The sequence below is a fragment of the Myotis nattereri genome (genome assembly GCF_964212035.1).
Source record: "Myotis nattereri genome assembly, chromosome: 7".
NCBI lineage: Eukaryota > Metazoa > Chordata > Mammalia > Chiroptera > Vespertilionidae > Myotis > Myotis nattereri.
Genome location: NC_138082.1, coordinates 86,793,380 through 86,816,417, shown reverse-complemented (window position 1 = coordinate 86,816,417; position 23,038 = coordinate 86,793,380). Strand labels below are relative to the sequence as shown.

At 49.0% G+C, this 23,038-nt stretch overlaps 1 protein-coding gene across 1 annotated transcript in view; it reads left to right on the top strand.

The window, feature by feature from the left end:
* The window catches only part of CLASP1 (cytoplasmic linker associated protein 1), a 273,563-nt gene that overhangs the window by 209,436 nt on the left and 41,089 nt on the right, over positions 1 to 23,038 (top strand). The window contains exons 32-34 of the mRNA XM_081096080.1: positions 3,129 to 3,272; positions 4,336 to 4,442; positions 13,116 to 13,266. Coding sequence (XP_080952206.1) covers positions 3,129 to 3,272; positions 4,336 to 4,442; positions 13,116 to 13,266 — 402 coding nt within the window. The remainder of the gene's footprint in view (positions 1 to 3,128; positions 3,273 to 4,335; positions 4,443 to 13,115; positions 13,267 to 23,038) is intronic.

Below are 23,038 nucleotides of genomic sequence, written 5' to 3'. Positions count from 1 at the left end.
AAATTGTAAACAGGTAGATTTAAAACTGTGCTGATTTGAAAAGATATTTTGCTGTTTGCACTTTAGAATATTAATACTGATTACCCTTGTGGAGACAGGAGATTTTGAAGAAATCTAAAATTAATATAATTCTATGTGAGTGTGTGTGAAGCTGCGGAAATGTTTGTGTTTGGTATGTTTTTATGATTAACTCCCTTTCCAAAGAAATAGCCACGTCCAGTGCTACCCTATGTTCATGGACCAGTAAGGGACATTTCTAAGTAAGAAATGCCTAACAGTTTTCCAGTACCAACTCTTTGTGATTTTCTAAAGTAATTTTAATGACAATCTGAAGGGCATAGTAATAGTTGCTTAAACAGCAAACTCCTCTTCCTCCCCAATTTTAAGTTTCCCCTGAAGCATTTGCCAGAGCTCCGGGACCCCCTGTCCAGAAGGGTTATTTTCTGCTGTGAGGTGCACAGCGGGTAACCGGGGGGCTCTCACACAGCAGCCGTAACATTGGAAGAACCCTTCACCCTCACCCCCCACATTCTGTGTAGGGGCGTGAACGGGAATCATTTCTTCTTTCAGCTGTTACTGAATCGTTAAAATAAATCGTCCCAGCTGTTCATTAGAAGAAGCCAGCGGCTCTCTGGAGGTTGTGTGGCTACTCAGTGCCTTTTGCGGAAGGCACGAGTTCAGAGGTGGCACAGGAACCTGCTCCTCTTGATTCGTTACTGAAGGGGAGCCATGCCCAGGCTTTTTCCAATGCGTCTCTCCAACTCATCCCCGTATTTGGAATTATTTCTTTAGTGAGAGGATATTGATGGTCATGACAAATACAGCTCAGTTTTCTTCTTGGACTCTAGTATTCTAACTTCTCACTGACACAGAGGGTTGTAGATAAAATATCTTAGGACCATATACTTTGATTCCTTTTGAAACTATGATTTAAAATATTTTTAAAATAATATATTTAAATTTCACTTTTTATCCATTTCTGGAGCTTGAATCTCATTAGAAAAATATTTTATTTTGAAAATAGCTTTAACCTAAGGCATAACTTTTGTGAACTGTATAAAATCATATGCATTTTATATTTTGGAAAATATAAAAATAAATTGTATTTATTTCTATATGTAAATCACACACATATACCATCTGTCCATCGAGTTACGTTTTCAAAATTCCCTTTCTTTTTATTTGATTTCCTAAAGAAATTCAACTTTTTATTATTGAGAGAAAGTTCATTGGTGGGTCAAAGTTAGATCTGCTGCACGCCCCCCCCCCCCCCCGCCGCCCCCCCCCCCCCGCCCCCATGACGGAAAGTCACTGATGTTAAGTAGCCAGGAATCAGCACCCTTCTAGGCCCATCATCTTGCAGCCTGCGTGGTCCTGAAAGATCCCACTCATTTTGTAATTTACTTCATGTAGAACCTCAAGTAAGTTTGTGGCATTGGATATCATGTTTGGGAAGGTTGTACTATTTCCATTTTATAATTTTCAAATGTCATTTTCCGTCAACAAAAAAGTAGTTGCCTAAACTTTCTTACTAGATTTTGGTCAGCATTGATTTCCTGCCCTGCTAAATTAAGTCTGCTTCTTCCTTTCTCTTTGAAGTGCAGTTTTTTCTGCATGCACTTTTCCTAACATCTAATCCAATGTGTTTTAAAATGCACAGGTTGCTTTGCATGTTTTTTTTTTTTTTTTGGAATTTGCTCTTACGTAAACATTGAAATCATGTTACGAGTATATTAAATGGGTGGTGAAATGGATTCTTCCAGATAATGATTTATTAAGAATGATACAATAATGAAATAGAGAACTGTATATTTTAGTACAATTATAGTAACATTTTGGTCCTGTCATGAAAGCAACTGGCCTGTTGTGATTTAATTGGAATGGAAAGGTTACTAACGCCTGTTTGCAGGTCAAGAGAAAAAGTAAGATACTTTTGCCAAATGCTATGTGTAGTGAATCATTATAGATATGTTTGACATATTGAAAAGTAATTTTTGATTATTCTGTAAAGAACATCCTACTGATGTTTTAACATTCATAATTAATTTTTATTTTTGGTTAAATACATTTGGGTCTTTGGATTTTTTTTTTCTTTCTCCAGGCATAAACATCAATTTTGTCTTTACTGTACCAAAAATTTTCACATTGTAAAAGCATTGAAATATTTTGTGATGCTTATTTCCAAAGAATTTCTCAGCAGATTTTTTTTTTTTTTGGGGGGGGGTGTAATATTATATATCATGGGGAAAATATTCACAATAATTACTGCAATCCTAAAAGTTACAGTCTTAAGAAAAATAAATTTATGCTTTTAGTCAAAAGATTTTCATAGTGTTCTTTCCTTTCTTTTGACTCTTAGAAATTTGTAAGAAATGCCAGTTAGTACTTAGTAAAATGTTCTTTGGCATAGTTTTTCTAAATCAAACCTATGTAACCAATTCCTTAGGCGTTGTGTTTAGGCTAAGAGTGCCGGCTGCCTCCCCAGCACCAGAGCTTGCTGGAGGAGTTCGAGCCTCGCGTGGCTGCTATGGCTTCGGCTGATTGCTTTTCCCCACCTGCCACTGCAGTGGTGCAAGCAGTCCTGCAGTATGTTGTCCCACTAGCACGCAGAGGTAGAACGTTTTCTGAAAGGCAGGAGAATACATTTTTCATTTGTATCATGTGATTCTGCTTTGCTTCGCACTCTCTCTCCAGTTCAGAGGGGTGAACGTGGGAGTTTCCAGATGCACTTGAGCTGCCTTTTTCTAGTATTTCTCAGTCACTAGGAGTGGGGTTGAGGGGACTCGGGAGCTTGCTTAGAAGCGTGTTGTGTGTCTTCACCAGCTTCATTCCTGGTGCTCGACAGCACAGGGAAGCTTTCGGAGTTTATTATGAACGTGCTACGGAGGCTCAAGGCCGGGGCGTTAAATGCACCAGGACTTCTTTTCCAGGTTGAAGTAACACTATTTAGAGTTGATATAATTTTTTTCCAGGTACATTTTATTTTTGTTTTTTAATAGCAAAGATGTCCTTTTATTATTTATTTTATTCATATAAAAATGTTTTCTTTTAAAAACAATTTTCATGAACATTTTGACCAAGATATGCTGTTGGACACTCCATAAATTCATCATGTCTTCTTTTCCTAGGCTGCACAGATTGTGCTAATATCGCTGTTTGAATTGAACACTCCTGAATTTACTATGTTGCTTGGTGCCTTGCCCAAAACATTCCAGGATGGTGCCACCAAACTCCTGCATAACCACCTCAAGAATTCCAGTAACACCAGTGTGGTGAGTGCTTCGCCATGTTGGTGCCTTTGTGTACTGGTCATGGCCTCTCTGTGTCCCTCGTCTACAGCTTGCTCTAACAGCCAGCTTGCTTACTCTCTTTTAATAGACTGTGGTTGTCTCAAGAGTGGGAGACCAGTTTTAATCTTGCCATATTCCCAATGAATGAATGAACCTGGTATTTAAATATGGCCATTTTCACCCTGGCCTGTTTGCTAAATGGTTAGAGCGTCAGCCTGTGGACCAAGGGGTTGGGGCTTCGATTCTGGGTCACAGGCTCAATCCCTGGCCCCATTGGGGTGCATGCAGGAGGCAACCAATTGATAGTCTCGCTTACATCAGTGTTTTCTCTTCTCTTCTCTTTTCTTCTCTCTCTCTCGTCTCTCCCTCGTCTCTCCCTCATCTCTCCCTCGTCTCTCCCTTCCTTCCTCCTCTACTTTCTCTCCAAAAAAATAAAGTCAATGTAAAAAATATCCTTGGGTGAAGACTTTTTTTAAAAAAAAGTAAATGCAGCCATTTTCTTTTTCTGAAAGATTTTTTAATTGATTTTTAGAGAGAGGGGAATGGAGGGAGGGAGGGATTGAGAGAGAGACATTGATGTGAGAGCGAAACATTGATCGGCTGCCTTCTGCACATCTCCTACTGGGGATTGAGCCCGAAACCCAGGCCTGTGCCCTGACCGGGAATCACACCGGCCCCTTTCAATGCTTAGGATGATGTTCAACCAATAGCCACACCGGCCAGGGCAATATGGCCATTTTCTTAAGTTAGGTTATTCAATCAGTTACATACTTTTTTATACTGTAGAGATGTAAATGCTCAATTGTGTCTGTTACTCTAGCACAGCTGGCATCAGTTATTCGGTCTCAGGAATGCCTATATGAAAGTCATCCATTTTTTGTTTAATATGCACTTAAAATTGGCCCCGAGGATTTGGAAAAAGAATCTTTCTGATTGTACAAATTGTGCCCGTGTAGACACATGTGGGTGAAAAGGCCAAGGGAAAAGTGGGCCATATTCTCTGTTTAGCCCTGGAGTAATGATGCTTATTCTGCCTTCACCCCAGAGCTCTCCGAGCAACACAATTGGCCGGACTCCCTCCCGACACAACAGCAGCAGGACCAGCCCCCTGACCTCACCTACCAACTGTTCCCACGGGGGCCTGTCTCCAAGGTAATGGGATTCGACAGAAGTGAAGACACAGAAGTGTAGCCTATTTTTACGGTTTTTACCAAGCTTAATACCAGAAAATGTATGGGTATCAGGAGATCATGGATTCCAGTCCTCAGCCAAATCTTAACTGAATAATTTTGGGCAACATCTACAATGAAACGCGTGATTTGTACTGAATGTTCTCTGAGTTTCTTCTAACTCTGAGCACAGTCCAATACCTTAAAGGTTTTGAAGCTAAGAAGTTACATTTAGCACTGCTACACATAGAAATCGTTAGAAACTCATCGCCAGTCCTCGAAGCGGTGGGAGCCCTTGAAGAGGATGTTTAGTCACCTACACAAGCCCTCCGAGCCCACCCACACATAGCCTGGGGTAGTTTCCAGCCCAGCGCCCATTGCAAGCATAGTTGCTGTCGTTCTGGGCTCATGTTTGCAGCAGGCTGCTGCTCTGGAGGAGGGAGTAAGAACCCGAGAGCTGAACTTGGAGCAGCATTTCAGACTCAGTGAGCACTGGCTTTGCAGAGTCTAAGGCAGTGTCTCTGCCTCGGGACCGGTGGTTAACACTGCTCCTCCCGGCCAGGGTCGCAGCCGTCTCAGGTGGCTCTGGGGACCCGGCATGTGCTGGAGGCCCCCAGGACCCCCACCTGGACCTGCCAGCGCCGTGCATGCTGTGCTGTCTACAAGAAGTCCAGGTCTTTGGGATCACTGACAGCAAGAATTAAGGGGCTGTGTCTTAAGGGTTGCTGACATCAAGATCTTAAAATTATAAGAAAATGCTGCAAGTATGCCATTTTCCCTTTAAGGATTACCTCTCTAGTAGGAAGATAATCAAAACGTAAGAGCCTTAAATTTTATTTTTACACAATCAAGCGTCTCCCTGACTCCTCTGTTCTTACCGGTGAACTTCTCCTCAGTCCCTCAGGTGCTCGTATAAACATTTTGGGATATATCAAACTTGTACTTTGCTCTTGGTGAAACAAAGTGTTCTACCCGCTTATAGTAATAGTGTCCCACTGTTGCTATTGCCTTACGTTTATTCATCCCAAAGTCCCCCTCCCAGCCTCTAAGTAGGTTAAAGTCCGATGTTCCGACTCCCAGTCTGGGCTGTTGTCATGATTCAGCAGCAAGCCACTCTAACGAGACATTGGAGACCAGGAACTCAGGGGAATGTGCCTGCCTTTCCACAGGCGTGGCTGAGGCTCGCCGGCCACTTGTTTTTCATGCTAACATCTCTGTGTGTGTCACAGTGTGTGATTGTCTTCAGTGGCCCAGGGTCAGTGCTAGCAGCAAAGTCACAGAGTTCTCTGGCTATAAATTGTTGCTTCTGGAAGTGATACTTGCACCATCAATGGGAAATCTGTTCTTTCATAATACACAGATCATATGTTTTAACGATTTCATTATCAGGGTGGTACACTCTCTAGGTAATAAGCAAAAGGTAAAACAAATTAAGTATTTTATTAATTGTGCTAATAGTCTAAGTAAAAGATTGTTGGGAGCTGCTAGCATAATTTATTAGAGCTAAGTATTAATCTCATGGATCCCTAAATTAATAAAAATTTTATTTTTTCCAGATCATCATTCATTCTTAATTGGCTTAACTTTAATGTTTACTGCTAGGGTTACAGGTCAGTAGAAGAAATGAAGAGATTTATTTTCTATATTAAAACCTCCAAGTGTGGCCTAAATAGTTTTTTGGTTGAAAAATTCTTTAGGGAATTACTTAGTTATGTAGTTTCTTTTTTTCTTTCTTAAATATAGTTTTATTGATTTCAGAGAGGAAGGGAGAGGGAGAGAGAGATAGAAACATCAATGATGAGAGAGAATCCTTGATCGGCTGCCTCCTGCACGCCCCCCACTGGAGATCAAGCCTGAAACCCAGGCATGTGCCCTGATCGTGACCTCCTGGTTCACAGGGTGACGCTCACCACTGAGCCACGCCCGCTGGGCCTTTCTTTTTTAAAAGCCTGTGTCCTAGTCAGTGCCTAACTAGCCGGATGGGCTGAGCCCAGTTTGTACTCATTTAGAGAAATGTTTTTCTCAACTAAAACTGCCCCAAGTAGGAAAAACGGCCTCACGACATCACATCACTGGAAATATTCAAATAGGCAATATACTTCCTACCAGGTAAACTCTAAGAGAAAGGAACTCTTGCACTCACTGGGAGAATGGACCTGTCGCCAGCTCCCGAGGAGGCGGTCTCTCAGGCTCTGGAAGCGCCCGTTCTCTGGGCCTGTGCGCTTGCGGCCGCCATGATAGTGGCTTTCCACACTGAAGGGGAGAAGTCAGCGCTGATTATTTTTTAATCTAATATTGAGTATCAGAATGAACTATTATTAGTTTTTTTTCCAAATATTCTATCCTTGAATCATGATGGTAATAAGGAAATATTCTAAAAAGATGTGGGGGGGATCTAATTTGGTAGTTGGTGTTTTTTTTTAATCACTAGTAAAGAAGTCACTTTTATTAAGCCAATAGTATTAGATAAGCCATAGCTAACAGGCCAAACTTTTGTGGCACATTCCATTCCTTGTGTCTGTGTGAGGGAGGAACTACTGCTTATTCTCATCTAGTAAACAAATACTCTGGGTATTTGGAGAGGAGAGTTCTGACCTGCAGTTGTCACCATTGAACACACTACCCCGTGTGGTTTATGTTGAATGGAAGCAGAGTTGGAAGGACTTCAGAAATCCATTGCCTTGAAGATAAAAAAGTACGTGCCGTCCTCACTCCGGTGCTGGCAGACCTGCCGCAGAGCGAGTGGCACTGCGAGGGGACCTCTGCCACCCCTGGCAGTCCCAGGTCGCTCGGGGGTTTACATTCACCACCGGAGGATCAGGACCATCTGTAGAATCAAAGTGGGTGCATGGGGGGCCCGGCCTTCCGTAGGAGGGAGCAGAGTTCCGGCCTGAGAGGGTTGCCCTCCCCCAACCCAGTGTGTGACGGAGAGACAGTTCTTAGCCCCTTTAAGGCACAGGGACTCGCATCTCCACACTTCATTTGTCCACGAAATGGGGCCATGACTGTCCTCAGGTGGAGGTAAGCTTTGTGCTCCTGCTTGTAGCACTGCGAGGAGCCGGCAGGGGGCGGTGTGCGCGGTGTCCTTGCGCCCGGCCTCCCCCAGCCTCCTGTCCCCTGTCCAGCCAGGCTGCCCAGCCTTTCCCAGGCCCCTGGCTCTCTTGAATTGCAACAGTTGTAAGAACTGCCGGCAGGGCGCCTGGCAAGCCCAGGTCATGGAGTGCTCTGTGCACGGGAAGAGGAATGCTTGTGTTCGCAGGCGATCTCAGCCTTCTCATTGGGTGGCAGGAGCAGAGGACTGGATCTGGGGTGCCCTCTGAGCTGGCTAGCTGAGCGTTGGCGCCTGGCCTTCCAGTGGTGACGTTACTGTTTCAGGAGGAAATGGCTGTGGCAGCCTCAGAGTTCCCGTCTGATTGGACCCCAGCCTCTGGCCACAAGGACACGTCCTCTGAGTCTTCCTGCTATAGTTCCTTTGGTCCCATTTGAATTAAGGCCTGTAGCTCCTTCTTTGGTTCTTTCTAAAACAAGTGATTACGTGATCTGACACAGAATATCCATGTATTTTTTTAAGTGCCTATAATGTCCTTCCCAATGTATGCACACGCTTCACTCAGAATCTCCTGTGATTTAAAAATGTAAATGCATGACTGAGGGGGAAAGGATTGCAGTCTCATCGAAGCCAAATGGTAACCAAAAACAGCGTTCTTTTTCCCTGTGTGGTGAAGTATTAACTTTGCTCCAATGAATTTCGATAGAACTTGGTCAGGGAAAGAGCGGACTCTGAGACACTAGAACGTAGCGTCTTCCTCCGCCCTTCCCCTTTGCCTTCTTTTGCTTCTCTTTCTGATTTTCCTCTTCTGATCACTGTAGTCGGTTATGGGGTTGGAGTGCCGATGGGCTGTCGAAGCACCCCCCTCCCCTTTCTCAGCCCAGCTCCATTCCCACCGCTCCCTCCCACAAGACACTCAGGCGCTCTTACTCTCCCAGGTCACACGCTACCTGTCAGCTCGTCTGAGGTGTCACAATATTATTGCATCCCCAAGGTCGCCTTGGCCTCCGAAAGCCTCTCAGCTGCCCCCTGCTTTGGCTTCGACCAGCGGGAGGAGAGCCTTGGTGAGAAGCGTGAGCAGGTGCGTGATCCTTGTCGGACCTCGTGAGTGCGGTTCCTCCCGTGTCACAAGGACTGAGGGTCCTGTTAGCATCTCCCGCGCGAGCCTCGCCCGGTGCGGTGCTCAGCCCCCGGGAGGTGCCAGGCGGTGCGTGAAGTGAGGCAGGCACAGCAGTTTCCTTAGCCTTCTTCTCAGGGCCCAAGGCATTCCCACCAAGAGCCAGTCAGACCTGCTCTTCCCAAACTCCACCTGCAGCTCTCAGGCGTGCTGGCGAGAGTGTGGACTGACAGCTGGGTAATGGCCGGTCACCTGGTGATCGTCTCAGGACACAGACCCAGAAAGGAAGCCCTGCGAAGGGAAGGGCGTTTAGGTGCATCTCCGGGGAGGCCGGCCCCTAGCAGGAGGGCTGTTGGTGTCCTCACCAGCCCCTGCTTCAATGGCACAGTGCAGCTGAGTCTGGGGAAGGGGAGGGGCCTGCTTCAGATGGTAAGTCCAGGGCACAGGGCAGGGGCCAGGTATTCCTACAGAGCGGCAGGTCTCTTCGTGCTCCGTGTAAGGTTCCGAGACCGAGACCAAAGAACCCGGCCCTGAAGGCTGCGGTCGGCAGGGCAGGGCAGGGCAGGGCAGGGCAGCTCCGGTGGCGGTGCTGTGTCCGATGGGCTTGTGCCCTCGCTGGGGCGGCGAGCGCGAAGCTCACTTCTGAGCGCTGCAGAGAAGACGACAGCTAGGCTGTACGTGGCAAACAGTCAGGTGAGCGTTTTAACGTCTTTCTTTTGAAACACGCTGTCTAAAGTCACTTCTGACGTGGAGAGAACCCTGCAAGACTGTAGGTAGGCACGGTTAGGTGTCCCTCTGTCCTCAGCGTTAGTAACGATGTCGCTACACTTCCCTTTTTTTAAAAAAATATATTTTATTGATTTTATTTTTTTTTTTTATTTATTTTTACAGAGAGGAAGGGAGAGGGATAGAGAGTTAGAAACATCGATGAGAGAGATCAGCTGCCTCCTGCACATCTCCTACTGGGGATGTGCCCGCAACCAAGGTACATGCCTTTGACCAGAATCGAATCTGGGACCTTTCAGTCCGCAGGCTGGCGCTCTATCCACTGAACCAAACCGGTTAGGGTTCCTTTTTTTTTTTTTTTTTAAGATTAATCAGGCCTCAAGTTGTAAGACCAGTTTAATGTCTCCCGGTAAACTGTGCCCTAATGGGCACCAAGCTTCACCCCACCAGTCTCCCCAGCCAGCCGCCATGCCCTCCGAGGGTGCCCTGTTCCCAGAATCCTCATTCGCACGTGGCACAGTAATGCAGCTGATGAATAACAAATCCTGGACCTTATGCAACCATTGGGAGAGAGGTGGCGAGCTTTTACAGTTAGAAAACCTATTGCTCACATAAAACCAAGAGGAAATCTAAGTCTGTCTCTTTGCTCTCTACCAAAACCCTATGTATTTCATAACAAGGACCAGTTGTCCTTTTTCTATACCCTAGTCTCTTTTCCCTACAGAATAACAGAGAAAACCTAGGGGGCAATTGCTCCTCTCCGGTTTCTCTTTCCTTGGCAACCTGACCTCCTGCACCTCCCCACCCAGGATCCACGCCCTTCACAGCCTGCGGCCCAGGGCTGTGCTGGGCTCAGTGTTGGGTGCGTGGCTGGCCCCAGGTCAGTGACTGCTGACCAGTGGAGCCACTCTTGCTGATCTAAAGGCTCCTGAGGCAAACTTTCTGGACTCTCATCACAGGTTTACAGGGACAGGGCCTGGCCTTGCCTTAGGGTCATTCCCGGAGCTGTCTCCGCGCTGAGTGCGGGGCAGGTGACAGGCCGGGCTACCCCCGAGTGAGGCTGCTGCGTGTGGCTTGCTGCTCCCCCAGCGTGTGGCTTGTTGGGGCCACAGTATCTACAGTTCCCTGATGACGGCGTTCATGGGAGTTTCCTTTTTCTGTATGAAATGAGGGCTCAGAGGCGTTGACTTGAAAAGAGACAAATCAAGCCAAAGCATAAAATAGCCAAGAAAGCAGCCCTGTTTCCTGTTCGAGGGAAACAATGATCGCTCTCACCTGGAGCTCACAGTTTTCGCTTCGTACCAAGGAGCCTTCCGAGACCTCAGCTAGCGAGTCTGAAAGGAGCGGCAGCCTGGCCTCGGCCGTGCACATGGGCGGCTGCAGGGAGGTCTGCCCTGCTTTAGTAATTGACAGTACGGAGGACCATGAGCTGGCAGAATCCTTTGCTTTCTCTTTTAAAAAGAGGCTACGGTAATGCTAAAGTCATGTGAACTGAAATGAAATATTCTAAGGAGGTTCACATAAAGGAAAATAAGATGAATTATGTGAAAGTTAACATCATCTGAAGCGACACATGGAAAATAATATTGTGACATCCCTTAAAAAGCTGACCGTCATCACTCCTCCTGTCCGTCCGTCATTCTTCCTTTTCTTTTTGGTGTGTGTGTGCGCATGGGCTATGTTACTAGTTTTGGTTGTTTTGATTCAAAGTATTTTACGACATCTTTTTACATCTTATATATGTATTTTTTGTTTATTCAGTCTTTATATATTAAAAATAGTGTACTGGCCAGATGTATAAATGGTTTTGCTCATACAAAGCTGGGATGGTGGTGTTTGTGGAGCTCATGGGGCGATAATGTTGGCGACTTAGAAGGACTGGAAATCTTGAATTCTGTCCGAGTTTTTATCCACCTCCTGTCAGTGTGTACAGGGATTTTAGCTGTATGTTCAGGTTTATTCCCTCTTTGTTTGACGCCAGAGCCAATCTTTGAGTTGATATGTCTGTGAACTGGCCAAGTACAGGTAGGGTGTGTATTTTCTTTCATCAGAACAGAAAAGTGCGTTCTGTCTGGGCCGGTTCTGCAGTTTTAGGCAGCTAGCTCCCATCTCTAAGAGTGAATTTGCCTGACGCTCCAGCGGAACCTGACTAGCCTAGAAAACGCATCGTTGCACCCTCAGGCAGCCTGACACTCCAAGTGAGAGCTGTCCAAAGCCTGCCCAAGCTCTAAAAAAACAACAGTAGACAGGGGAGGGGCTTAGGACGTGTGTTTGTTTTTAAGTGACAGGAAACTTACCTCTGTGAGGGGTGGCTTGTGCTGTCCTGTGGAAGGGCTCCTGCCAGTGGGTGCTTAGTTCATTATTTCTCTTTAGAGGAGCAGAAAGAGTGCCGTCCCTAGTAATGGTGAAAGCTTCCTTATACACAGCCAAGGACTCTTCAGTGTTCCTAGCAGTCCTCCGTGTAGCTCAGGACTTTTTGCAGCCACATAGACCACGCAACTGATTTTGTCCTGGGTATTTTTTGAAACAAGTGACATCTAAACTAAGTTATAGTTTGGACTTGTCTTTGTTGAGTGTTCCTTCACATTTGCTTTCTTTATATTCTTGTGTTTTTTCTGTGCTTTTAAAATATATTCTTAGTGAGGGGTAGCTGATGGTTTTTGTTCTTGGGATTTTCAATTTCAGTGTACTTTTCAGACACCTAAAGCCACTTGTTGGTACACTGCATTCCACCAAAGGCTGGTTAGGATTTTTGCTTCATTTCATTTTAGTTATGCTAAATTTTTTTAAAAAATGACATCAGTTGGCAATCACTTTTCTTTAAGGGACAGATAATTTTGTTTTTTTTGAAAATGGTTTTAAACATGCATCTAGAAACTGACTCATCTTTATAAGATCGGCTCTTATTATAAAACTCCAAAAAAAGCATCTACAAGGATTTGATATTCCCAACAAGTTCCTGGGTTAGATAGCCGAGTTAGACTCTCAGGAGCCCAGTGATAAGGTGGAGCTGACTTCAACTTATAGGGTTGGTGTTTTAGTTTTAGTTTTGTTTAGTTTTTATTGATTTCAGAGAGGAAGAGAGAGAGAGAGAGAGAGAAACATCAGTGATGAGAGAGAATCATTTATCAGCTGCCTCCTGCACGCCCCCAACTGGGGATCGAGCCCGCAACCTAGGCATGTGCCCTGACTGGGAATTGAACCCTGATCTCCTGGTTCATAGGTCAGTGCTCAACCACTGAGTCACGCCAGCTGGGCGGTAACACAAGATTTTATGTATGAGTTTCTGATACTGGTGAGCATAACCCAGCTTGGTGAAGTCATTTGCTTTGCTCATCTGAAATCTGTTTGTAATCTAGCTTTACTTTGAAGTGCCCATTCCTTTTCATTTAAGTTTGTACATTTGAGACCAGTAGCAACCAATCTACTTTCTTCCATGCTCAAGATATGCCGGTTATTTTTCCACTTTCATTACCTCGTGCATTCAGTCACCAGTCGTCACTCTGAGTTCTTGCATCCTCGTGGTGGTTTCCCGCTGGTTCTAATTGTGTGTGATGCAACGTGTTAGGACCAGGCTTGCCAGGGAAGGTGTGCACTTGTCCCCCAGTGGTGCTCTAAGAACAGATGTCTTCTTTTCATTCCACCTAATCACCGAAAGAAGCAAAACTGTACCTTACTCCGTAAATTATTAGAAGAAATGTATGCACACATCTCAATTCTATGCATATGCCTCAATTTAAGAAAGAAAATATTTTGATCTTTAGCTTGCTGGACAATGACACAGAAAACCTGAACTCTGAAGAAATCTATAGTTCTTTGCGTGGAGTTACAGAAGCCATTGAAAAGTTTAGTTTTCGAAGCCAAGAGGATCTGAATGAGCCAATTAAACGAGATGGCAAGAAGGACTGTGATATTGTAAGTATCCCCGGACTAATAGAGAACTGTATATCGATTAAGTGGTGATTAATGATTCTTCTGAACACTGACCACTGTCATTACTGAGCTTCATCGTTATTTTTAGCGTGTAATAGAAAGGATTATTTTTAGAGGCCCAAGGCAATTTTGAGTTAGCCTTGCTATCTTTGTGAAAAATGTTAAATACCTTTGTTCTCAGTTTGCTTTTGTTTGTGCTGGTTATATTTTTGTTCCTGTGATGTGATAAAAGTTGCGAGCCTGAATCAGATACCAGCATGGCTGAGTGGGAGCTCTGGTCTCATGCGGAGGCAGGCAGATAAGCAGGAGATTGTGGTGCATGTGGTGGGTGGTCGGGCTCAGCACCAAGACCCACCAGGACCAGTCTCGGTGCCCAGGGAGGATCTGCAAGCGATGAAGCATGAAAGCCAAGTAGGAGGTTGTAGTCAGAACAGGGGGAGAAGGTGGAGAGATGGGAGTGGTTCCCCCTGAGTGGAGAGAGGGAGCATGCTGTGTTTGGGGGAGATCTGCAGAAGGGGCTCAGGCGGGCTCACCCCAGGGGGATTTCCAGCCGTGTCTTGACTTCACTGGGGACACTGGAGAGTCCGTGAAGGATTTTAACTGGGGACGTGGCATGGTCCCATGAAGTTTTGGGAAGATTGCTATCACTCAGTTGGAGAATTATTCCAAGGCATTTGGGTTCAGTAGGAGAAAAGCAGAAATAGAAGAGTTACAGGTCTGACTACGACTCATGAGTAGGTGCCGGTGCAATTCAATGAGAAAATTTCATAGCAGGAGGGAAAAAGTGTATGATAACCCCTTTGAATACATGTGACTCCCAAGACCTGCACGGCATCCAAGCAGAGGTATCCATTAGGCCTCTGGATATGGCCATCTGAAGTTTAGGCCGGCGAGTGAGGCTGGAGACAGACTTGAGGGGCATTGATTGACTAGTTGCTCCATGGGAACCAAAGAAAAGCAAATGAAATCAGCCAGGTAAAGGGTAAAGGCAAAATCCAAAGCAGCACCAACACTAAGGAAGAAGTTGGAAGAACAGCTGGAGAGGAGGGAGGCCCGGAACGCGTGGTGAATGGTGTTACAGGGAACTCTCGGGAGGAAGTTGTGGCCAAGGGATCCCACCAGTCAGACCCGGAGGGGAGGGCTCCATTGGATGTTTAATTTACTTATATACGTGCAAATCCCATGTTAACCTGAAACACAGGAAACACATGCTCATTCACCAGTGTTTTGATACAGAGCCAAGACCTTTCCTTTGAGAAGGGCCCAGCGTTTACTTTCGTGTTCTTAAGTAATCACAGTCCACACTTCACAGGTTTTGTTTCTCTCAGGGGTCCATTGGACTTTGTGGGCATGGTTCCGGAAGGGTTGAAAGTGGGTTGAAGAGTGAACAAACTGGGGAGAGAAGAGGGCGTTGGGGTGTTCCCCGTGGGAGAGGCCTGACCTGCGTGAATGCCAGTGGGCCAGAGAGAGAAGAAAGCTCCCTGTGCAGGGAAGGGCCCATTGGTGGACACGGCCCCTGAGGACATGGAGGGATGCGGTCTGGGCCCTGCCAAGGAGCTGGCCTTGGCCACAAAGGAGGGGCAGGAAGATGGAGGGTCCTTCCCCCTCTATCCCCCCGCTCCCCCGCCCCTGACAGCTCCCACTCTCTGTGCCATCAGTGGAGAGAGAGGCCTGGCACTGGGCTGCTGGGAGGGCCTGGGAAAGGTTTCCAAGTAGCTGGGGGTCGGGGCAGGGCTCTGCCTAGTGAGGAGACATCCTGTAGGAACAGAAGCCACTCTGGGAGGAGGGGGGTGCCTAGGTATTACTCGTCCCAACTGTAAATGTGACAGATAGCCAACACATAATATTTTAAAAGTGTGAAAAGAAGTCACCATCTCTAGAGATAATGAACTTTAACATTTTACTGTGCATTTTTCTATTTCTTTATGTGTATTTATACATTAATGTGTTTCAGGAGGGTGTGCAGAGTATTTTTAAAATAAAAGTGACATCTGCCCTAGCTAGTTTGGCTCAGTGGATAGAGCGTCAGCCAGTGGACTGGAGGGCTCCGGGATCAGTTCCGGTCAAGGGCACATGCCTGGGTTGTGGGCTTCATCCCCAGTGGGAAGAGTGCAGGAGGCAGCCAATCAATGATTCTCTCTCATTGATGTTTCTATCTCTCCCTCTCCCTTTCTCTCTGAAATCAATAAAAATATATTTTAAAAATAAGTAAAATCAAAGTGGCATCAAAGTGTGCGTCCTGTTTCACAAGGACACGAGTGCTGTCCTCCAGTGCTCTTCCCTGTGCCTTCTGGGGCTGGGTGGTGATCCTCATGGATGTGCCATAGTCATGTCCCCAGTGCCCTGTTTTTTGGAACGTTTAAGTGTTTTCAACTTTTTAGAGCATAAAAGTACTGTGCTGAGAGTTGAAAGGAATGCAGCGTGGTAGTGAGAAGTGAGAGCTGGGCCAGGAAGCCTCTGCACTCCCAGGGTGGGAGGAGCAGAGGCTGGAGAGGAAGCAGCGAGGCCAGAGGAGAACCTGATGCAGAGACAGGGCTGTCCCACTGGAGGAGGGGCCTCCGGGAGCATGAGAAGAGGCAGTGACAGCGAGGAGTTGAGGTTTACCACTCAACCTCTTGGCCACTGGTTACCAGGTTTTTAACTATGAAGCTGTGGTAGATCTAATAGTGTGTTGAAGGTGGGACTCGGGAGCCAGTCTGCCTCTTTGTAAGCTTGACCAGTGACTTGTCTGAGGAGGCAGACGCTCACGCACGGGCATCAGAGCCAGGGGAGGTGGTTCACAGAAGCAGAGATGCCAGCTTTGTTTCAAGTAGAAGTTGCAACACTTAGTGCCAGAAAGGCTAGAGCAGTGGTTCTCAACCTTCTGGCCCCTTAAATACAGTTCCTCATGTTGTGACCCAACCATAAAATTATTTTCGTTGCTACTTCATAACTGTAATGTTGCTACTGTTATGAATCGTAATGTAAATATCTGACATGCAGGATGGTCTTAGGCGACCCCTATGAAAGGGTCGTTTGACTGCCAAAGGGGTCGCGACCCACAGGTTGAGAACCGCTGGGCTAGAGGGACATGTTGTGGCGGCTGGCAGATTGCCACTGTCATTGTGGAACTTAGTAAAGTGACAGTTAGCAAAAGGACTTTAGTTTCATAGCCTTTAATGATATATCTTCTAACAAGCTCAGCAAAAAGAAAAAGGATAAGTTTTTACGCAAAGTAGTTTATTTTAGTATTATTTATAATGGCCAAAACCAAAAACTAAAAAATCAGTAGAAGGGGAATATTTAGGTAAATCTTGTTAAAACCTCCTATCTAATAATAGAGAAACATGGTAATTAGCCGTACCTCCGCTACCCTTCCCATTGGCTAATCAGGGTGATATGCAAATTAACTGCCAGCCAAGATGGCGGCCGGCAGCCAGGCAGCTTGAAGCGAACATGAGGCTTGCTTGCTTCAGTGACGGAGGAAGCAAACTTTCCCTGCCTGCCTTGCCGGCCTCTGAGCTTGCAGTTTAAGAAACAGTGTTACAAGTATAGAAGCTAAACAAAACCCCAGAAACCTTTCAGCCAGCAGGACCGCAACATTGTTTCAATTATAGAACAAATGCAGATCCCTGCTTTCAGCCAGCCGGGATCTCAGAGCTGGAGTGAGCAGGATCACAACAGTGTTACAATTATAGAACCCAAACAAACCAGATACCTGCTTTCAGCAGGCGAGGCCTCAGAGCTGGAGCCAAGCCTCAGAGCTAAAGCTGGCCCAAAATTAAAAACAAAAAGGATAAAGGACAGGTTGGGACCGTCAGTCACCCGCAACCCTGAAAACGGCCCTCAGCACCTCACCCAGACTGGCCAGGCACCCCAGTGGGGACCCCCACCGCGAAGGGTGTGTGACCAGCTGCAAACAGCCATCATCCCCTCATCCAGGCTGGCCAGGCACCCCAGTGGGGACCTCCACCCTGATCCAGGACACCCTTTAGGGCAAACCAGCGGGTCCCCACTCGTGCACCAGGCCTCTATCCTATATAGTAAAAGGGTAATATGCCTCCCAGCACCGGGATCAGCGGAGCCGCAAGGCCTCCCGGCACCGGGATCAGCGTGACAGGGGGCAGCGACCAAACCCCCTGATCGCCCCACAGCTCTGTGTGTGAAGCGGGCGGGGCCACAACCTCCCTATCCGCCCTGCTCTGTTCGTGACAGGGGAAGGCGCCCCAACCCCTTGATCGGCCCTGCTCTGTGCCTGATAGGAGGGAGCTCCAGAAACCCCTGATCGACCCTGCTCTGTGTGTGACAGGGGGGAGCTCCTCAACCCCCTGATCGGCCCTGCTCTGTGCGTGACAGGGTACAGAGCCCCAACCCCCCTGATGGGCCCTGCTCTGTGCATGACGGGGTGGCGCTGCAACCTCCCTATCGACCCTGCCTTGAGTGTGACGGGGCAGTGCCCCAACCCCCCAGTCGGCCCTGCTCTGAGCCCAACCAGGGGCTGCACCTAGGGATTGGGCCTGCCCTCTGCCACCCGGGAGCAGGCCTAAGCCATCAGGTCGTTATCTCCCGAGGGGTCCCAGACTGCGAGAGGGCACAGGCCGGGCTGAGGGACCCCCCTCCCGTTCCCCCCGAGTGCACAAATTTTTGTGCACCGGGCCTCTAGTCCTATCTAATAAAAGAGAAACATGGTAATTAGCTGTACCTCCGCTACCCTTCCCATTGGCTAATCAGGACGATATGCAAATTAACTGCCATCCAAGATGGCGGCTGGCAGCCAGGCAGCTTGAAGCGAACATGAGGCTTGCTTGCTTCAGTGACGGAGGACTCCAACGTTCCCCGCCTGCCGCTGCCGGCCTCTGAGCTTGCAGTTTGAAACATTGTTACAAATATAGAAGCTAAACAAAACCCCAGAAACCTGCTTTCAACCAGCCGGGATCTCAGAGCTGGAGTTGAAACAGTGTTTCGATTATAGAACCCAAACAAACCAGATACCTGCTTTCAGCAGCCTAAGCTGGCCCAGAATAAAAAAAAAAGAGAAAAAAAGGAGCGGTTGGGAGCTTCAGTCACCCGCCAGCCTGAAAACAGCCCTCAGTCCCTCACTGGGGCTGGCCAGGCACCCAAGCAGGACCCCCACCCTGATCCAGGACACCCTTCAGGGCAAACCAGCCGCCTCCTACCCATGCACCAGGCCTCTATTCTATATAGTAAAAGGGTAATATGCCTCCCAGCACAAGGATCAGTGGAGCCGCGAGGCCAACTGGCACCGGGATCAGCATGACGGGGCAGCGCCCAAACCCCCTGATCACCCTGTGGCTCTCTTCATGACAAGGGAAGGCGCCCCAACCCCCTGTTCAGCCCTGCTCTGTGCCTGATAAGGGGGAGCTCCCCAACCCCCTGATCACCCTGCGTCTCTGTGTGTGACAGGGTGCGGGGCCTCAGCCCCCTGATCAGCCCTGCTCTGTGTGTGACAGGGTGCGGCGCCCCAACCCCCCCATCCCCCCACGGGCCCTGCTCTGTGTGTGACGGAGTAGAGCCATAACCTCCCCATCGACCCTGCCCTGAGTGTGACAGTGGCGGCGCCCCAACCCCCTGATCAGCCCTGCTCCTGATGATAGCAGGCGGCGCCCTAACACCCCCCCCCCCCGACGGGCCCTGCTCTGTGTGTGACAGGGGGTAGTGCCCCAACTCCCCTATCGGCCCTACTCTGTGACAGTGGGGAGCTCCTCAACCCCCTGATTGGACCTGCTCTGTGCATGACAAGGGGGAGCTCCCCAACCTCCTGATGGGCCCTGCTCTGTGCGTGACAAGGTACGGAGCCCCAACCTCCTGTTTGGCCCTGCTCTGTGCATGACAGGGTAAGGAGCCCCAACCCACCTGATGTGTCCTGCTCTGTGAGTGACAGGGGGCAGCGCCCTAACCTCCTGATTGACCCTGCTCTGTACGTGACAGGGGTGGCGCCACAACCTCCCCATCGACACTGCCTTGAGTGTGACAGGGGGCGGTGCCCCAACCCCCCAGTCGGCCCTACCCTGAGCGTGACTGAGGATGGCAGCGCAACCTCCTGATCCACCCTGCTCTGTGCATGACAGGGGCGGCACCCCAACTCCCCAATCAGCCCTACTCTGAGCCCGACTAGGGGCTGCACCTAGGGATTGGGCCTGCCCTCTGCCACCCAGGATCAGGCCATAAGCCAGCATGTCGTTATCTCCCGAGGGGTCCCAGAGCACAAATTTTTGTGCACCAGGCCTCTAGTCCTATCTAATAAAAGAGAAACATGGTAATTAGCCATACCTCCGCTACCCTTCCCATTGGCTAATCAGGACGATATGCAAATTAACTGCCATCCAAGATGGCGGCCGGCAGCCAGGCAGCTTGAAGCGAACATGAGGCTTGCTTGCTTCAGTACCGGTGGACTCCAACGTTCCCTGCCTGCCACTGCCGGGCTTTGAGCTTGCAGTTTGAAACATTGTTACAAATATAGAAGCTAAACAAAACCCCATAAACCTGCTCTCAGCCAGCCAGGATCTCAGAGCTGGAGTTGAAACAGTGTTTCGATTATAGAACCCAAACAAACCAGATACCTGCTTTCAGCAGAGGAGGCCTAAGAGCTGGAGCCAAGCCTCAGAGCTAAAGCTGGCCCAGAATTAAAAAAAAAAAAAATGAAAAAAAGGAGCAGTTGGGAGCTTCAGTCACCTGCCAGCCTGAAAACAGCCCTCAGCTCCTCACCCAGACTGGCCAGGCACCCCAGTGGAGACCCCCACCCTGAAGGGTGTGTGACCAGCTGCAAGCAGTCATCATCCCCTCATCCAGGCTGGCCAGGCCTGGATCCAGGACACCCTTCAGGGCAAACCAGCGGGTCCCCACTCGTGCACCAGGCCTCTATCCTATATAGTAATAGGGTAATATGCCTCCCAGCACCGGGATCAGCGGAGCTGCGAGGCCTCCCGGCACCGGGATCAGCGTGACAGGGGGCAACGCCCAAACCCCCTGATTGCCCTGCCGCTCTGTGTGTGACAGGGGGCGGGGCCACAACCTCCCTATCCGCCCTGCTCTGTTCGTGACAGGGGCAGGCACCCCAACCCCCTGATCAGCCCTGCTCTGTGCCTGATAGGGTGGAGCTCACCAACCCTCTGATCGCCCTGCGGCTCTCTGTGTGACAGGGTGAGGCGCCCCAACCCCCTGATCGGCCCTGCTCTGTGTGTGACAGGGTGCGGCGCCCCAACCCCCCCACACGGGCCCTGCTCTGTGTCTGACGGGATAGAGCCATAACCTCCCCATCGGCCCTGCCCCGAGTGTGACAGTGGCAGCGCTCCAACCCCATGATCGGCCCTGCTCTGTGGGTGATAGAGGGCGGCGCCCCAACCCCCCCCACACACACACACACAGGCCCTGCTCTGTGTGTGACGGGGTAGAGCCATAACCTCCCGATCGGCCCTGCCCTGAGTGTGACAGGGTGCGGCAGTCCAACCCCCTGATCCACCCTGCTCTGTGTGTGACAGGGGCGGTACCCCAACTCCCCTATCGGCCCTACTGTGAGTGACGGGGGAGCTCCTCAACCCCCTGATTGGCCCTGCTCTGTGCGTGACAGGGTACGGAGCCCCCCAACCCCCTGATCCACCCTGCTCTGTGCGTGACAGGGTACAGAGCCCCCCAACCCCCTGATCCACCCTGCTCTGTGCGTGACAGGGGTCAGGGCCCCAACCCCCTGATCGGCCCTGCTCTGTGCATGATGGGGTGGTGCCACAACCTCCCTATCGACCCTGCCTTGAGTGTGACGGGGCAGTGCCCTACCCCCCAATCAGCCCTGCTCTGAGCCCGACCAGGGGCTGCACCTAGGGATTGGGCCTGCCCTCTGCCACCCAGGAACAGGCCTAAGCCAGCAGGTCGTTATCTCCTGAGGGGTCCCAAACTGAGAGAGGGCACAGGCCGGGCTAAGGGACCCCCCTCCATCCCCCCGAGTGCACAAATTTTTGTGCACCGGGCCTTTAGTATTATCATAAAAGGCTAATACGCAAATCAACTGAATGGCAGAACAACTGGTCACTATGATGCACACTGAACACCAGGAGGCCGATGCTCAATGCAGGTGCTGCCCCCTGGTGGTCAGTGCGTTCCCACAGGGGGAGCACCTCTCAGCTGGAAGCCGTGCTCATGGCTGGCGAGCGCAGCAGCGGAGGCAGGAGCCTCTCCCGCCTCTGAGGCAGCGCTAAAGACCCCGAGGGGGGATGTCCGCCTAAGTCAGCAGATGGACATCCTCTCAGGGGTCCCAGACTGTGAGAGGGCGCAGGGCGGGCTGAGGATCCCTCCCCCCTCTTCCCGCCCCCCTCCGCAGTTCATGAATGTCGTACACCGGGCCTCTAGTTAAGGTTATAAAAACTGTGTGGGACATGCTTACGCTACAAGGAAAGCAAAGTACAGTGCGTCCCCAAAATGTATACACCCTTTAACAGTGGGTAGCTCAATTTTGAAAATGAGATCATTTTAATAAACACTGCCTTTATAGTTATTCACAGTGTGTGTGTACATTTTTGGGACACCCTGTATATTGCAGTATGTGCACTGTGATTCCCACACTATAAAACATGCATGTAGTCAAGGATGGAGATAAAAAGCAAAGTTTAAAAAGTAAGATTTTTTTTGTTTTAAAAGTGATTAGAATTAGGATAGTTTAGCTTTGTTTTTTGAATGTCTTTGTTCTTTAAAACTCTCCCTTTATAAATCATTTTCCATTATTAAGGTATGTTTTATTTTTAGAAGAGAGTTACAAAAAGAAGAAAATTAAAAATCATCTGTGAATTATCTTCCCTGAGAGAAAACCCCTGTTAAATCATTTTGCTCATATCCATGAATGTATTTTACATCCTCCTCCTTCCTATATAATAAAAGAGAAACATGGTAATTGGCGTATAACCGCTACCCTTCCCATTGGCTAATCAGGGCATTATGCAAATTAACTGCCAGCCAAGATGGCGGCTGGCAGCCAGGCAGCTTGAAACTAACATGAGGCTTGCTTGCTTCAGTGACGGAGGACTCCAACGTTCCCCGCCTGCCACTGCAGGCCTCTGAGCTGCAACTCTAAGCAACTATGTAACAAATATAGAATCTAAACAAAACCCCAGAAACCTGCTTTACCACCGGGCTTCAGCCAGCAGGATCGCAACATTGTATGCAAAGGCCAGAAACCTACTTTCAGCAGTGGAGGCCTAAGAGCTGGAGCCAAGCCTCAAAGCTAAAGCTGGCCCAGAATAAAAAAAAGAAAAGAAAAAGAGAAAAAGGAGCGGTTGGGAGCTTCAGTCACCCCCAGCCTGAAAACAGCCCTCAGCCCCTCACCCAGACTGGCCAGGCACCTCAGTGGGGACCCCCATCCTGAAGGGTGTGTGACCAGCTGCAAACAGCCATCATCCCCTCACCCAGGCTGGCCAGGCAACCCAGTGGGGACCCCCACCCTGATCCAGGACACTCTTCAGCGCAAACCAGCGGGCCCCCACCCATGCACCAGGCCTATACCCTATATTGTAAAAGGGTAATATGCCTCCTAGCACCGGGATCAGCAGAGCCGCAAGGCCTCCCAGCCCCGGGATGTGTGTGATAGGGTGTGGCGCCCCAAACCGCCCCCCCGCCCACGGGCCCTGCTCTGTGTGTGATGGGGTAGAGCCATAACCTCCCCATTGGCCCTGCCCTGAGTGTGAGCGTGGCCGCACGCCAACCCCCTGATGGGCCCTGCTCTGTGCGTGACAAGGGGCAGCGCCCCAACCCCCTGATTGGCCTTGCTCTG